Source organism: Aedes aegypti, chromosome 1 (assembly GCF_002204515.2).
Source record: "Aedes aegypti strain LVP_AGWG chromosome 1, AaegL5.0 Primary Assembly, whole genome shotgun sequence".
Lineage (NCBI taxonomy): Eukaryota > Metazoa > Arthropoda > Insecta > Diptera > Culicidae > Aedes > Aedes aegypti.
This window is the reverse complement of record NC_035107.1, coordinates 213,665,430-213,681,571: the sequence shown is the minus strand read 5'-3', so window position 1 is coordinate 213,681,571 and position 16,142 is coordinate 213,665,430. Positions and strand designations below refer to the sequence as shown.

Genomic DNA, 16,142 nt, shown 5'->3' with positions numbered 1-16,142 from the left:
CTTTATCAAGATAATTGATGTAAAGCCAAATAAGTAAGTAAGTAACAAACAGACGTAACAGCTAGAATAATTGTCAATTCAAAACATAGTCACGTTATCATTTCAATGCTAAAAATACTTCTTTTGGCCAACCGCGAACCAGGAGGCGGTAATGAGCAAACGTCAAACTCGAACGAAAGCGATGCGAGTGCCACGAGTGGCTAGTCGGCCAACTACCCAATATTAGAATTGGGCGCTATTCTGCTGAGCGATGAAAATATCTAGATTGTTACGTCTGTTTGTCTGTGTTAAACTTATCATCTCCATTAGTAAAAATATTTCCTTGAAATTTAATATTTCACTATAACAGCCGTATAATAGCTATATAAATTCAAAATGGTGAATAAGAAATAAAAAGATCTGATACAAAGAGGTTTTTTTTTTGAGTAAGTAAAGTTAAAGTCATGTTTGGATTGCGATTAAAATTTCAAAATCGGAGCACTAGAAGCCGAGATCTTGTCCTCTAAACTTGACCATTCAACAAACATTTATCTCATTCATATTGAAATTCGTTCAAATAAACTCTTGTACGATCTGATTACTAAAACAAGAAGGAAATGCAAAACCATTTTTCGTAACCCTAAATTCAATGGAAATATTCCACTCTTTCAGGAGACTACCCTTTTTTGCAACAACCTTGGAGTAGAAATCTAAGAAAAGATTTAGACGAGTTTTCTTGTTTAATTCTGTACATGTTTCGAAAAACTTACAGTGTAAAAAGCTTGCCCGCTGCCACCAGGTGCGCTACTGTTCCCGTAAATTTTGGCAACTATTTTTTTTTTGTCATCTTTTCCATCTGTTCTGTGTTACCACCATCAGACTCCCCAGGCACTACACATTGTTTCAAGTCAATAATGAAAATCTCGATTACTTTTTCAAATCGACGTAAGTAACTACCTTGCGGTTTTTAGAAAATTAATTCAGAAGAATCACAACCTGTCTTCTAAAACTGTTTTAAAACAAATAACCTGTTTGACATTTTTTCGCCGTGTACATTGCTTAAATTTTGCATACAATAAGCTCGCATTCAAAAACTAGGGAGTTCGTGTTATTTCCCACAAAAAATTGATACAAAATGATAAGCCGATTTATTCAGTTACTTTCGACTTTTTTGTACCAGTGTAAAATCGACTCAAGTAGTGTTTTGTTTTGATTCATGGTTAAGTAACTTTGTCTCCATATATCGGAGCGGCGAAAGTAGTGGTTAGGTAGCGAAAGTTGAAAATCTTACTTTCGTCGTTTTGTAAATCCGGAAAGTAAAATTACATGTGTACTGATTATGTGTTCTATAACTTGATACCTCCCTTGCTCGATGGTCCCTTCAATATTGAGTTATGGAGAGTTGACTGTATTTAGATTATGATGAAATTGATTATTGGTTGCAAAATACTTAACCTTCCTTGTGCATTGGGGTCATTTTTGGCCAATGGGGGACGTTAATGGAACTGTAACTTTGTAGAGAAAAGGGATAAAAATCTGAAATTTTCTGACTTTTCCTAACACAAACATTTTCGTGATAAAAGAAGCTTTCAGTGACCTCTAGAATGCTACAAAAAAGTAACACATTAGCGTTAGCGTAGTTACGGTATACTTAGTAAATTGGATACGAGCAACATTCATGTTTCTATTTTAATAATCTCATCCAGACTGCTTTCAAGAACAAGGCAGGGTAGTACACCTTGTACCTATCTTGAACAAGATAATTAAAAGCATGAATATCGCTATTCTCGGCCACGCCCATCTTCACCTTAACTTGAGATAGGGGAAGGATATGTTGATGTACCACTTACTTAATGAGAGGCCATCGACTCAGCGACAACCTCATAAGTGCTACGGAGTTGGAGGTTGGGAGAGGTATGAGGTTAGGATTCGCCTTAGAAGCTGGCGATAGACAAAGAGCAATTGTAGTTTAGATGTTTTTAATTTCATAACGCTACAAAAAAGAGACACATTACGCATTAAGGGTAAACAATGACCCATGACTTTGTAACGCTCTCAAAGATCCATTTTCGAACCGATTTTCATTCTTTCAGCTTTATATGAAAAATATACCTAGAACCGTAAAATGGAACTCGGGACATATTTTGTGAGTATGGCCTTTGTGGGCATCAAGGCAGCTGGAATCTGATTCAGAAGGAACTGGCACATAACATATTCAGAAGTTTAGACGCATGTATTGTAAGATGGTTCTAATTTCATGGTTTTTCATTCCGATTTACAAGAGCATCAGGAGACCAACAATTAGATTTGGTCAGATTTGGTCTGAGTATTTTGGAACGAGTTCCGGAGGGTATGTTGTGGACATTTTCAGATAATCATATAGCTCCATCATGTGATAGCTCAAAAGTCATGAATTTCATTCATATCTAGACACCATGCCGAATACCAAACATAAAATTCTTCTTGTGTCTGGCGTCCCAACCAGGAAAAAAACTACTTCTTCCTTCTTCCTATGGGAACTTCTACCTTTATTTACTGAGAGCTTCCTCTGCTGATTGACCATTTTTGCATGTGTGTATCGTGTGACAGGTACGAAGATACTCTATGCTCTGAAAAGTCGAGAACATTATCAATCCAAAGAACATCCTCGATCGGTGGATGCTCATCAGCTTGGTTTTGCTGATCGCTATTCGTATACAATTTCCGTTACGGCCATATCAGAAAAAAATATGTGGAATCGGCATCATTCGACAAGTCATAATTCATGTTTTCTACGAATTATAACTTTTAACGGCAATCGGAATATTGGGACCAGTTCAAATGGGACTTCAGTAAATTCTCCAAGAGAACCTCCAACGATTTCTTCAGGAATTCTTTCGAAGATTCCTCCAGGGATTTTACCAGAAATTCCTCCAAGATAATCTCTACCGTAATGCCCACAGCGATTTCTCCCGGGATTCCACTAGCTGTTTTGCCAGAAATTCCTCCTGGAAGAACTAGATTTTATATATATATCGGTTCCGATAGGGATCCAGAAATACCTTAAGCAATACGTTCAGGAATTTTGCCAGAAGTTCTATCAGGGCGTCCTCCTAGGATTATTCCAGGAATTTTTGCAGGGATATTTTTACAGGGATTCCTCTAGCGATTTTGCCAGGAGTTTATGTAGGAGTTTCTACCAGAATTCCTCTAGTGATTCCTCTGGAAATTTTCCAGTACAATGTTTACTGAACTTTCACCATAAATTTGTACAAACTTTTCTCAGGAAAGTTATCCAGGAATTATTGCAGAGATTACCTAAAGGACTCCTCCAAAGATCCCTCTAAAAAACTTTCAAACGGTCTCTCCTGATATTCCTTCAAAAAATCTTCTACGGATTCTACAATAAAAAAGTTCATGAATTCCTCGGGGTTCCTTTCAAAAATTCTTCCAGGGATACCCCCAGGAAAATCACCACATGAATTATTATAAGGTTTCTGGTATCGGCTACGCAGTCTTCATTTTTTCAACTTTTTTGTAATGAAAACGCGTAAACGTATTTCATTAAAATATACAGTCGATTCACTACCAGCTTATCCCTGGCACAATTTCTAGAGGAATCCATGTAGAGATTTTTTTAGAGCAATCCTTGGAGAAATTCCTGAAGGAAAAGCGGGAGAGATCTCTGTAGGAATCGCCAGAATAATTCCTGGACGAATCCCGAGAGGACTACTTGGGGTTGTATTTGTATGTATTCGTAGAGGAATGCTCGGAGCAAATAATGGAGAAATCAGTAGGGAGATATCTTGAAAAATCCTTTAAGAGATTGTCCTAGTGTAACTAGTATCATTTTTGACTCTTAATGCGTAATGTGTAACATTAATAGAATAGAATAGAAAAAATAAAAATAAAAACGAGAATCGAACTTCCGACCTTAATATCATAAAGCTTCTCCTAGGTGGTTGGTCATTTGGCATAAAGTTGTTTGGCATAATGAGTCTGAAATCAAGGATTTCTTAAGATGACATTCGTTTTTACGTTTCTATTGAATCCCTCTCACGACATCAGGCTTATTTAGGAGTCAATTGATACAGAATGACACTTTATTCAACAATAATATGCTCTTGAATAAACTAAAGCGTATAAGAAAGGTTATTGCCAATAGTAATTTATAATTTATCTAGTTATTACCATCAAATATGAATTAGATTATTTAGCACAAATTCACCCTTCTTTCAAACATTGGATGTTCTTTCTAAGTATGAGGCAACCATAATTATAGGTATAAAAACTATTGATTTAAATAAATTTTACCTTCTGGCTCATAGGCTGTTCTTAGGAGCTATATTTTTTGTTTCCAACCGATGAGGGCGGAAATCGATAACATTGATCTGCTCAAGTCATCAGCGAAAAGAGAAATCGATTGCTGTAGTTACTTCAATGATTCTGAACGCATTTTTTATGTATTTTCGTGTTAGTATGCCGCAATAATTTTTGGCGTCCAATCTTCTATTGTTTTAATCATAAATTTTGCCTTCCATTTTGGAGCAATTCCAAATGGAGTTTCATGACAAATTCCTGGAATGATCCCATTATAATTCGACCGTTCTTGAAAAAGAAGTCATGAAAGAATTCCTAGATACTTTATTGTGGTAACATCTGAAATAATTCCTGGAGCTATTATTGAAGGAATATTTCAATAAGCTTCTCCTGGTGAGTTTTCTGAAATGATTCCTCACTAATTTTGTGAAGTGTTAAGTGGAGAAATTCTCAATTATTTACTGGCACAATTTTGGAAAATCTTTAATGAATAAATACCTAGAGCAGAGACGACTCGTAACCTCACTTTTCACCTGTTCTACGAATCAAAAAATGGTTAATTTGGCACAATTAGATTATAAAGCAAACAGTTAATTATTGGAATCGTCCTTTCTAACAGATCTCTTCTCGATAGATGCAAATTTGTTGCTGAAATTCAAGAATTTCTTTTCGTGGAACAGGTAGATTTGAGGTTAGGGAATCGCCACTGACCTATAGGAATTCTTAAAGGGTTTCTCAGACACAATTTATGTAAAAAAGTTTATGATAAAATTTGTACAAGAGATTTGATAAATAAATTTCTTGGGTACAAATGTACCGACCGTGATAATTATGTTTAATTTGTTTACCGGCATATCGGTCTGTTTTGCTCAAAGTAATAGGGAGCAAGGAGAAGAAAGCAATGAAAACATGATGGATAGGTACCGTAAGGGAACGGCGAGAGAACCCTATGGGAACGACTTGGCGCGTTGTTCGAATAACACTATGAAGACAGCCTGTATATGGTATGCCCTCTTCAACATCTAATCCAATTTCTCTCGCCGTTCCCTTACGGCCCATCTAGTCTTCATTGCTTTATTCTGCCTGCTCCCTACTACTGAAGCTGCCGGTAGAGGAGTTAAGATATTGAACACATAACATATGTGGAACTCAGGAACCAAAGCGAGTTGAAAAGTAGTACCTACTTTCAGCTGCTGGCAAGCGGTATATCTAATATAGAAGACTTTGAACTGTCATTGCCATTAGTAAACAAAAACCATATTAATAGCAATAGACCAGTTGCTGTAAAGATTGCAGACATTAAGAACGGGGGACATTCAACAACGTTCGAAAGCAATGTCTGAAGATAAATGTAAATGTTTTCTGTCATACTCTCCAATATTCATGTTTCGAAAACATTATTTCCTGTCAAAATAGTTTCTGTTTCATAACCTGAAAAAGCTTTTGTTTTCCAAAATCCTTCCGTTCTTTCACTTAAAACACTTTATGCTAGAAACAACATAGATACCTTAGATTGACTCAATTGTCTCGGGTATGACTGGCCTAAATCTAAATTTGAAGCTGTACCAAAAATAGTTATTTCCATTCCCTTCGTTGCTACTCTGGATATATGTTATCTACAGTTCATTTCAATACAATGTCGATTAATGTATTTGTGGTATAACTTTTTTGACATTTCGATATCCTTATACCACCATGCAAATATTAAAATGGGTACCACTTTTCGAGCTCGAGTTCCACTTATGTTATGCGTATTGAAGCGCAATAAAATTTTGTTACACTTAAACAAATATGCACTTTTGATCAAGCTACGAAAAATTTTAACCCAATTGGTGATATTCCAATAGCAATATCTTTGATTCCACAGACTATTTCTTGAAACAGAGAAAAATCCTTAACGAATTAATTATTCGAAAACCTCGAGAGAATTATTGAAGTTATTCTTGAGGAAATACGTTGACAAATTCCCCTGGTGGATTTTCTAAAGGTGTATCTGAAGGACCTCGAGGATCTCTTGAAGGGTTTCCTTAAGGAATTTTGAAGGCATCTTTGGTTGGTCCGAAAGTCATTTAAGACATCTGCATTTTGAACCGATCAAACATAACAAGCTTTTTACGATTACGATTACCGATCAAACATAACAAGCTTTATACGCTGGCTATGAAACGACGAGGGGTAATTCGATTTTGACATTTCTTGCCTACAGATTTTATAGTTTAATCTTAGTAGACTGGAATTTTAAATTGTTGATTAGAATGTCAAAAATTTCCACTACCCTTGTTTTGTTGCAAGTTTGGTTGGAACAATAATTTATCTATTCCTTAGAATTATTTATCGTATTTATACATTATCTTCATTTTTTAGGAACCTGAGGAGAGGATCAATACCACAATACCACATGATACGAATTGAAAAATGTCATCGTTTTATGAACTCTAGTTAGCTAGATCACTACAACATCATTACGGCCACGTATTGGGAGGAGTTGCAGGTCCTGCGGATTTCCTTATTTATTTTTTGTTTCACATACTCGAATAGCTGCTTATTATGAAAAAAATTCTGCAGCAATATCACATAAAATGAGTTTTAAACTAGTTTTACAAACAGACTGCTGAAAAACGTCCGAAGATCTCTCTCGAAGCAGAACCTCACTTATTTTGAATTGATAGGTCCTAGGAGAAACCAGCTCCTAGCTCAGTTCAACTTTTTTTTTTTTTGTATGGTATTCAGTTGGAGCTGCCTGACAGCTTAACTTGTCAAGCAGGGTGTCTACTCGTTTGCCGAAATGAAATTCCCTGATATTTCCAGGTTTTTCCAGGAATCAGAAAATAATTCCAGGTTCAAGAAATACTCTAATTTTGAATGGCTACAACAAAATAATAACATATTTTAAAATGTTTTCAATTTAATAGCAATTCATACACTTTAAGACATTTTTTAACGCATGCTTAAACTATTCCAATATACAATATTCCATTATGAAGGTGCTAACAATGCCAAAGTTTAAGTTTTATTTTAAATAATTATATTTTCCAATGATGGAGTCTTTTATTCCGTTTGTAAGAGCTCTGTTCATGATCGTGAAGGTGATTGTAAAACGAAGCCAAACTTTGAAAATTCAAGTGCACAAGACTGGAGAATCTACCAACAGTTCGCGTTGAAAATCAATCAAACTGCTTGCCTGCTGGTGGTGACCAATGGGATAAATTTTCGCGGAGCGCTGTTTGGTTCTCAAGTCTTGTGCTCTTGAAATTTTGAAATGTGGCTTCGTTCTATAATAAAGAACGGAACTTTCAAATGGATCAGTATGCTTCTTCTTGAACGTTTTTTTTAACTACAACGTTCTTGTGCAAACAAAAAAATACTATGCACCATTCATTTCCAAGACCTAAGACAGCTTCATGGGCGCAAAAGTAAAATTTTATTTGGATTTGTGACAATTTGTTAAAAAAAACTAAACTCATCTAAATTAATACAAATAATCCGTTAAACCTTTGGATCCATTTGTTTTGCGAATAATGGAAACACGGATAATCCAGCCTACGGTTGTTCACGCCCGATTTGTGTAACATTTAAATGTGGCAATTAAGATAAATTATAAATTGTTATGTACATTTCATTCGAAAATGTTCAAGAGTTCTAAATCAACCCTCTCTTTCCCATGGTAGATCCATAGCTCCATTGATTTTCGACGAACTTAACACAAACTGAATCAGATAAATACAATACAATAGTTACATACATATGATTACACATTACATTTTTTTCTTTGAAGTTCATTTAGTGATTATTTCCCATGAAACCTCTTCAAGAATGGAATCTAAGAAATTTCTCAAAAAAAAAAAAAAAAAAAAAAAATATATATATATATATATATATATATATATATATATATATATATATATATATATATATATATATATATATACATATATTTGTTTTGGATATCTTAATATAAAACCTGGATTTTTCCAAAAATTACCACAAACAATGCCTCAGGGATTCCAACAAGAATTCCTTCATATATTATTTCTGAGGTTTTTTTCTTTCAATAAAGCCCTAAGTCCTCTAGAATGAAATCCGGTGATTCTTCCATCGATTTTCCTAGAACATCCTTCAAGACTCCCGTTTAAAACATGTTGGAATATTCAACCAAAAATTACTCTAGATGTCTCCAAGGATTCCTCAGGATTTTCTACAAAATTGTCCTTCAGAAATTCTTTACGATTTTAAAGAAAATCGTGATGTATTCTTGAAGTAAATCTTAGGGTTGCATCTGCTAAAACTTGTGTAAGTTGTGTAAGTGTACAAGATTTTGTAGATTATTGCTAAAATGTGTAGGAATGATCGGGAGATTTCTTGAAAAAAAAAATGCTGTGGTATTAACTGGTGTGAAACCTTGAATGAACTTTTGAATATTCCATGGGAAATTTTTGAGTAAATCATTGAAAAATGTTAGAAAGAACTCCAGTAATCCTTGGATAAAATGCTGGAGAAATACTTAGAAAAAAGTCTAGGGAAACTTAATAATGAAACACAGGTCGAATTAAGGTAATTGTTTGAAATGTTCTTAATATATTCACGCGGATAACCCGTCGAGAAATTTTAGGAGCAATTCTTTGGAATGACCGTAGATGAAATAGCGTAGAAAAATTTTCGGGTTTCTTAAAAATAATCCACGAACGAATTTTACCAAAAACTCTAATCTAAAATTAACCTTTGCGGGTTTACCTGAAAAACTCTGTGGAAAGCTTTGGAAGATCTCTTAGAGTAATGACTGCAGAATCTGAAATGTTAGTGGAGGAAGTCCTAGAATAGTCTTTGGAAAATTGTTTAAAATATATCTGAGAAAATTACTGTAGGTAGTAACGTTAAAAGGCTCAAGGATTTCCTGAAGCAAACTCTGGAGAAATTTCTTTAAGCATCCTTTGAAAAATTACTGATAGTATTGGTAGAGGAATTTCTGGAAGAATTTCCGGAGAGAACCCTGTTTTAGTTCTTGATAGTATTTTAGATGAAATCCCTGGAGAAACCTCCAGGCTGAGACTATAGAGACCTTTTTGGTTACAATAGAGACTTCAAAGACCTTCCATCAAAAATAGAGAAATTTTAGAGACTTGGATAACAATAAATACCAATTCTCTAATAAGAAACTTGCTACCGGCCCTAGATAATCATTTATTGTTAATCTATGTTAATCCTGCTGAAAACTTTAAATTTATATCAAACTCTTCGCTAGCAATGCAAGCAGAAGTAAAAAGCAGTCCGGCCCGCGGGCTGGATCATTTTTTGCACTTAATTGCATCGGTAGAAAAGATATTCATATCGGTCGAACGCACCAACCATTTATGTCGAAAAAGAGCCTAAAAGGTTGGGCAGGATTGTTTTAGAATGTCGATAAAATTTCATACTCAAAAGTATTTTTGACGGGGTTGGTGGTCTGATGGCTACCGCTTCTGCTTCATATGCAGAAGGTCATGGGTTCAATCCTAGGCCCGTCCCTTTCCTCGTACTTTGTAGTTGTATATCTCTCACTTGCTTCTATCTTCCATTCTAAATATACCACACTCAAACTATTCGTTCATAGCAAACGCTAGAACCAGAGACGGACAAGAAACCGTTTCCCTAACGCTTCCTACTTCCACGCGCACGCCTTTCTTACGCCTGATAAATAGGCAGTCTGCTAACCACAAAAGCAAACCTCTCTGCCATGCCTTTCCCCCAATCCATACACTCCCGCATGAACTGACGTGGATGCAGTGGAATATACGGTCTACGTGGGAGTCAGATCAATGCATCATCAATTCCTCCCCCTTCCCCTCATTGGTCTGCATTCTGACGTGGCAGGTGTCATTGTTGCCTAAAAATAGAAGATCACCAGCACTTATACACTGAGGATGCCTGTTAGTCCCAAGCAGTCATTCGGTTGGTTCCTTGTGTAAGTGCAGCTGATCTGGCGATACTGGAGTGCATCCACGGGCGGCCAATCAAGCTCAAGCTCAAGCTCAAAATTTCATACTCAAAAGTATTTTTACTGAACAGCTCTAATAGCGTTTTGATAGCGGCGCAGCCGAATTTTTTTTACGATTAAAGAGAATTTTCTTGCAAATAATGGTTGCTCTGGGTTTTTACGCAAAAATCCTTTGTCGTGACCATATTCTACCATGAATTACAGCCTCAAAATAATTTCCCTGATTGTGATCGAAATTCCCTGAGAATTCCAGGTTTTTTCCAGGTTGAATAAAATTCCCTGATAATTCCAGGTTTTCCAGGTTTTTCCAGGTAGTAGACACCCTGTCAAGGCTGAACCCTCGGTCTGGCTTTTGCCAAGTTTCCCCTCTACCAGGACCAATACTCAGACGGACTAGGCAATGGCGCCCACATGAACACTGTTTTTTTATTAGTATTGTGACGTGGTAGTTTTTGAAAAGTGCCCATATTCCCTTGCTTCTGAGAAAAGGAAGCATTGTGAAAATCAGCAGCTCCATCAGAATTTGTTTGAAATAGTTGTGTAGTAGTGTCATTACTAATACTGTCTAGTCGAAATGGTTTTGAATAATTTGTCATTCAAGTGCTATTCTGATTACTCCTGTCTTTTACGTAAGATTAGAGTCTTAAATGTCAATTGTCGTCAAGTTTTAACAAAAATAGGCTGTTTAGTGGTAGTTCAAGTTAATTTTATTTTTTGTTGTTAAAATTGTTTATTGGTCATTATGTTCATATCCAGCTTTTTACGCTAGCCATGCTATAAAATATTTGACAGAAGCCGACCACCACCACTGAACCGAAACTCGAAAACAAATCCTTAGTAACCCATTACTCACTGAAATAATTTTCGTTGCTTTTCTGTCATTCAAACTAAAATCTAATTCCGATATGCATAGAAAATCGCTTAATAATCATTCTATTTTGTTTTTTTGTAGGTTTCATTTAAATCATGGCCGCAATACCTTTTTGAGCTGCAGACCAGATCATTGAAACAACATAGTACAGTACAACATTTCCGTAAATCGCTTGAATATCAGTCAAGGGATTGTTGTCTGGAAAATTGAGATCTCTGCTACTGTACAAGGTTTTGTGAAAACATCTCCCAGGGATAATATCACCCAGAGTTAAAATCGTGCTCAATATTACGCCATGGAGTCTGCAGACTCCAGCTCTATATTCAAAGAAAATTCTTGCCATGAAATCTGTGAGAATGATGTCCAGGTTTGCAGAAGCAAAAGCAAAAGCAAACCACCCTTCCCCGTTACCCTACGCCAAAGTTCCCACCGGGGTTGATTACCCGATCTTCCCCAAGGTTACTCGTACCCCGGCCTGTACCACGAAGAGGTAGGCATAGGAGTTGCTGGGCAAGAGGCTAAGGACCACACAAAGGGGTCTATTTTATTCCTGCAGGTACGCGAGGTACCAATGGTACGACATGCCTAACCATTTACCATGCGATGTTTGATTCATTTTGTAAGCCTTGGTCTTGCAAAAATCAAAGAGCTAAGCCGGGTCTTTCAAATTGTTGGGAGGTATGGTCAACCAACTTAATTAAGCTTAAAATAAAATAAAGAGTTCATCATTATTAAATATAACAATAACGAATAAGATTATTCCCGCAAATGCAAACATAGTTTTCATTTGATTGACCGAAAGAAAAACAATGAAATTTGACGATTCGTCAAGGCATACTGAGGATTCACTTCCAAGCCCCAGCCCAGTGCCGACAGCCAGCATCTGTCAAACATTTTATGGTATATTGTTTTTATGGCGAGCGTAAAAAACTGGATATCCTTAAAGAAAAAAGTCGCTTTCCTGTCTGTCTGTTCAACAATTTTTCGAAACTAGCAAGTGTACCCTAATGATCGATCTCAGCGTCTTACTTTCCATAGTCATTTTATAGTGAATATTGAAGAGTAAAGTTACCTTAGGCTTCTATTACAGTCTCCTACATGATTCACTTTTCGGTGGCAAATGCAATGCTTCACAACGCCTACTTTCTAATTGTAAATTTTGCGAAAATGAAGCTGGAATTAGATTATTTATACCGCAGTTACAAAAGAGGTATTTCTTATTATGGCAATGTAAAAACCATATTAAAATAAGATTGTCGCCACTTATTTCTACTCAGTGAATCTACTAGTCATTTTTCTAAGAGTTCCTAAATATTCCCTACGTCGTATATGATAACGATGTATCTAGCTAGCTAATAGTAAGAGTGGCTACGGATCATTCTGGTTAGCAAAAGGCAAACTGAACGTCACCAATAGTATTAATGTCCACTTCGAATAGATTAATTATTTGAAATGGGCATCAATTCTATCAATGACGCAGAATGTCCGTTGGATCACATCCGAGATATTATTGCGTCTATGCCATATGAATTATGACGCGGCTTTAAGCAAAAAATGCCAAAATGTGATACCACCACTACAGGTTACGCCTTTGGTTTCCATCATATGGGCTAATGGATTATGCCCTGCCATCGCGGCAAGGTCGCATAACCAAGGGGAGGGAGGTCCTAGGAGAAACCAGCTCCTAGCTCAGTTCAACGTTACTTTTATAACTACTCCGAAATATGTTAGTATCATAGCCAAAGCTTCCTGCTGTTACTGTCTGTCAACAATAAACAGGAAAACGACAAGAATAAAACAGGAAACTTTCAAAACGATCGACTTTCATTTGCAAAACACAAGAATGCATAAGGCATGACTTTTGCATGTCAATATAACTAATTTTCTACACGGCAAAGCTTGCTTTGATCTAGCTATAAAAAATATAGTGTTCAAGAAATGTCAATTGGGGATGATTCATAATTTATGGCATGCTAGAGTCAAAAGCTGGAATTTTTGGAAAATGAATCATGAACCATAAGTATATTTTAACTCTTTCAACTCGTTTGAAACTATTATGGTAAATTCCGAAGAAATTCTCAGAAATCGGTTGCTAAGACATCAATTGGAGATATAAGTTTGTTCAGTGCAAACCATGACACACCCTCGAACCAGTCCCAGGACCCTAGAAAAGGACATCAATCATCAAATTCTGCAAGCCATATCATGCGAAACCTATATCTTCAAGGTTTCTCGACGAGACTTCGAATTTGCATGATCGACATGATCACGTTTTTCCACAAAGTTTAGCAGACCATGTAACGGAGCGCTAATTTCAATTAATTCTATTTGTCCGTAATCCAGATTTCCTACCATGAAGCTCCCAAACCAATCATCCCATAAAACAAACACAAAACCCCAAAACTTACCTCTCGTTTGCGACGTGTTGTGGTGATTCCCGGAAACGGTACCGGCTAACAGCAACAGCAGCGTCAGCTTTGCCACCTGGCGGCTCCAGGCCAAGGCCCCCAGAATCAAAATACCCATCCTCGCTGGATGCTTCTGCTTCTTCTTCAACAATGACGTGTATGCGGAGATGGTTTAGCTGTTGTTGCAGTTTTTCTCCGCAGTACGTGATCGCTTCTCAGTTTCTTCGGCCACACCGTTATAATACTGCGCTGTATCCGGACAACACCGGCCTTGTTTGCCTATGAACCGAGCTGTGTGCAGTAAACTTTACCACTAGCAGCGGCGCTTTACTCATCGGTTCAACCACCGCTCCACCTTTTTTTTTTCTTTTCGGGGGTAATTACTTCACCTCGATCAATGCACACGCAGCTTCTTCCCACGATCACTGCCCCCGCTCACTTACTAGGTTTGTATCTCCTTCGAGCACTTTTTCAACGATCGATGCTAATCGTTTCCTTCTTTCACTTTTTTTCACCGACCCAAACTGGGTGAGATTCTACTTCTTTCCACTCGACGATCTTCGCGTGGGGTCATAGGGAAATGAGAATTTCTAACCTTCCACACCACACCCACACCTCACACTTGATCACTTTGATTCATCCGCCGCCGTCTGCTTCGTCGGATGTGAGAGCAATCATCTCACCGAATCATCTACCGAACATAATCGATCCAGCAGCACAACGGAAAGGAGGATCAACCACCGAAGCCTTCTCTGGAGCGATCCTCTTCCTGAAGATCAATTTCTACTCATTTAGACCTTCTCAACTCGTTTTTGTTTCACTCGATAATGACCTCTTCCGGGTATTTCGTTTGGTTTTTCGTTATGATCTTCTGACTTCTTCGAACGATCGCTACATGATCACGTATTGGCAAGATAGAACGACTGCCACTACTAGTCATTGCCAAGTGCACTTCGCTGGCGGCGCTGGTGACAAATCAACTTGATTGATAGATCATTTCCCAATACGACCACACATGTAGAACTTTCCGCACTGTAGACTCTAGACTGTAGACAGTGAAGGAGACCTTTGCCTGATCTCAACCCGTCAGCAGCGCACGATCGCACTAATTAAGCGCAAAGTCACTTATTCTATTAGCGGAATTGACCTTTAAATTTCTTCTCCGGGCGCGCTACGCTACGCTTCTCGCCAACAACGGTTTAATTTGTTCTACGTATTGCTCAATTGAAGATCGTTGTTCAGTGCACAAGTAAGCATTCATTTGGAATCGCAACTGTTCACTTCCAGTTATCGTCCATTGCACAATGAATACTGTTCTGTGTCGTAGTCGTTAATTTGTTTTACGCACTTTACTCGCTTCTTGATACTAGATTGAAACGAAACTACGCGCGGGATACGCACCAATGGCCTTCTTCGACAAAGTCTACGCCTGTACGCACTGGTTCTCTTCTTATCAAAGTACGACTACAAACCTAGGCACTTGTTGGCCACCACTGAGTATACCCATCGTAGTAAGCACTTGTATTGCATAATACAAAAAAAAAAAAAACGATGGTGTTTACCAACCCTATGCGTCTCACTCTACCCGTATCGCAGAAGTCCTTTGCTTGTTTTCGCATCTAAACACGACGCCGCCGCACACGATCGTCAATATTCCTCATATCCACACGTACTTTCTACGTACAGGTTCACCGTTGTTGTAAAACACTTGCGAAACAACATGTGTTAACTAAACGCTCAAACATCACTCACTGGGTGCACTCACTATTATCGGCGACCCGCACTCTATTACAACTGCATTCAATCTAGTAATCATCGTATTGTAAATTACAGCACAAACAGCTGACGGTAAACAATGGATCGAAGCAAACCATTGCGCGAAGTCGCGCGATCACTGTGAAACGAAACGAGACGAAAACCGATCGATGCGATCGAGTCGAGGGCTAGCTTGGGACTGAAGCAACACGAATTGATCGTCGGGTCGGGTTGATCGCGATCGCATCGCAGCCCGAGAGAGAAGATGTAAAGCTTTCGACGGGAGCTTTAAAAGAGAGAAATGGAGAAGCACGGTTAAAATATCGAAAGCATGAACAGTAGAGTGATGCAGGTTTTTAAATTTAGGCTCCCCTACACTGAGGCAAAAAAACTTAATAATTTCTTAAGGTATAATTATGATTTGGCGCCACAACGATTATTGTTGAAATTTGTAAGATTTACTTATGATTTTGGTGAAGAATTTCAGTAATGAATTTCATAAGTCAATCAATGAAATTCGGTAATAAACGCAATGGTATTAAATCAAATTGTATTATCAATCGATAATGTTGTCCGCCTTTTATTTCAGGCGTGCACAAAAATTGACATGTTTTGATAACATGTGGTCTGCTTTCGATTAACTTGTAGCCAACATCGAAAGCGGAGTAGTTCTTCTAGCGATTGCTATGATAAATATTTCAAGCAATTGTTGTTAAAGAATTCAAAGCTCTCACTTATGAAACTTATGATCCCATTTTCGAAATGTTTAAGCGTGCAATGAAACCATAATTTGGCTGGTTCATAAGTCTTGATTTATGGAAAATTTAAGTATTTTTGCCTCAGTGTATGCTTAAACGAT

General features: G+C 37.3%; 1 protein-coding gene across 1 annotated transcript in view; it reads right to left on the bottom strand.

Annotated features, from left to right (window-relative positions):
- Positions 1–15,486, bottom strand: part of LOC23687519 — a 278,211-nt gene extending 262,725 nt beyond the window's left edge. Inside the window, exon 1 of the mRNA XM_021857513.1 lies at positions 13,529–15,486. Coding sequence (XP_021713205.1) covers positions 13,529–13,646 — 118 coding nt within the window. The 5' untranslated portion in view covers positions 13,647–15,486. The remainder of the gene's footprint in view (positions 1–13,528) is intronic.
- Positions 15,487–16,142: the final 656 nt, after the last annotated feature.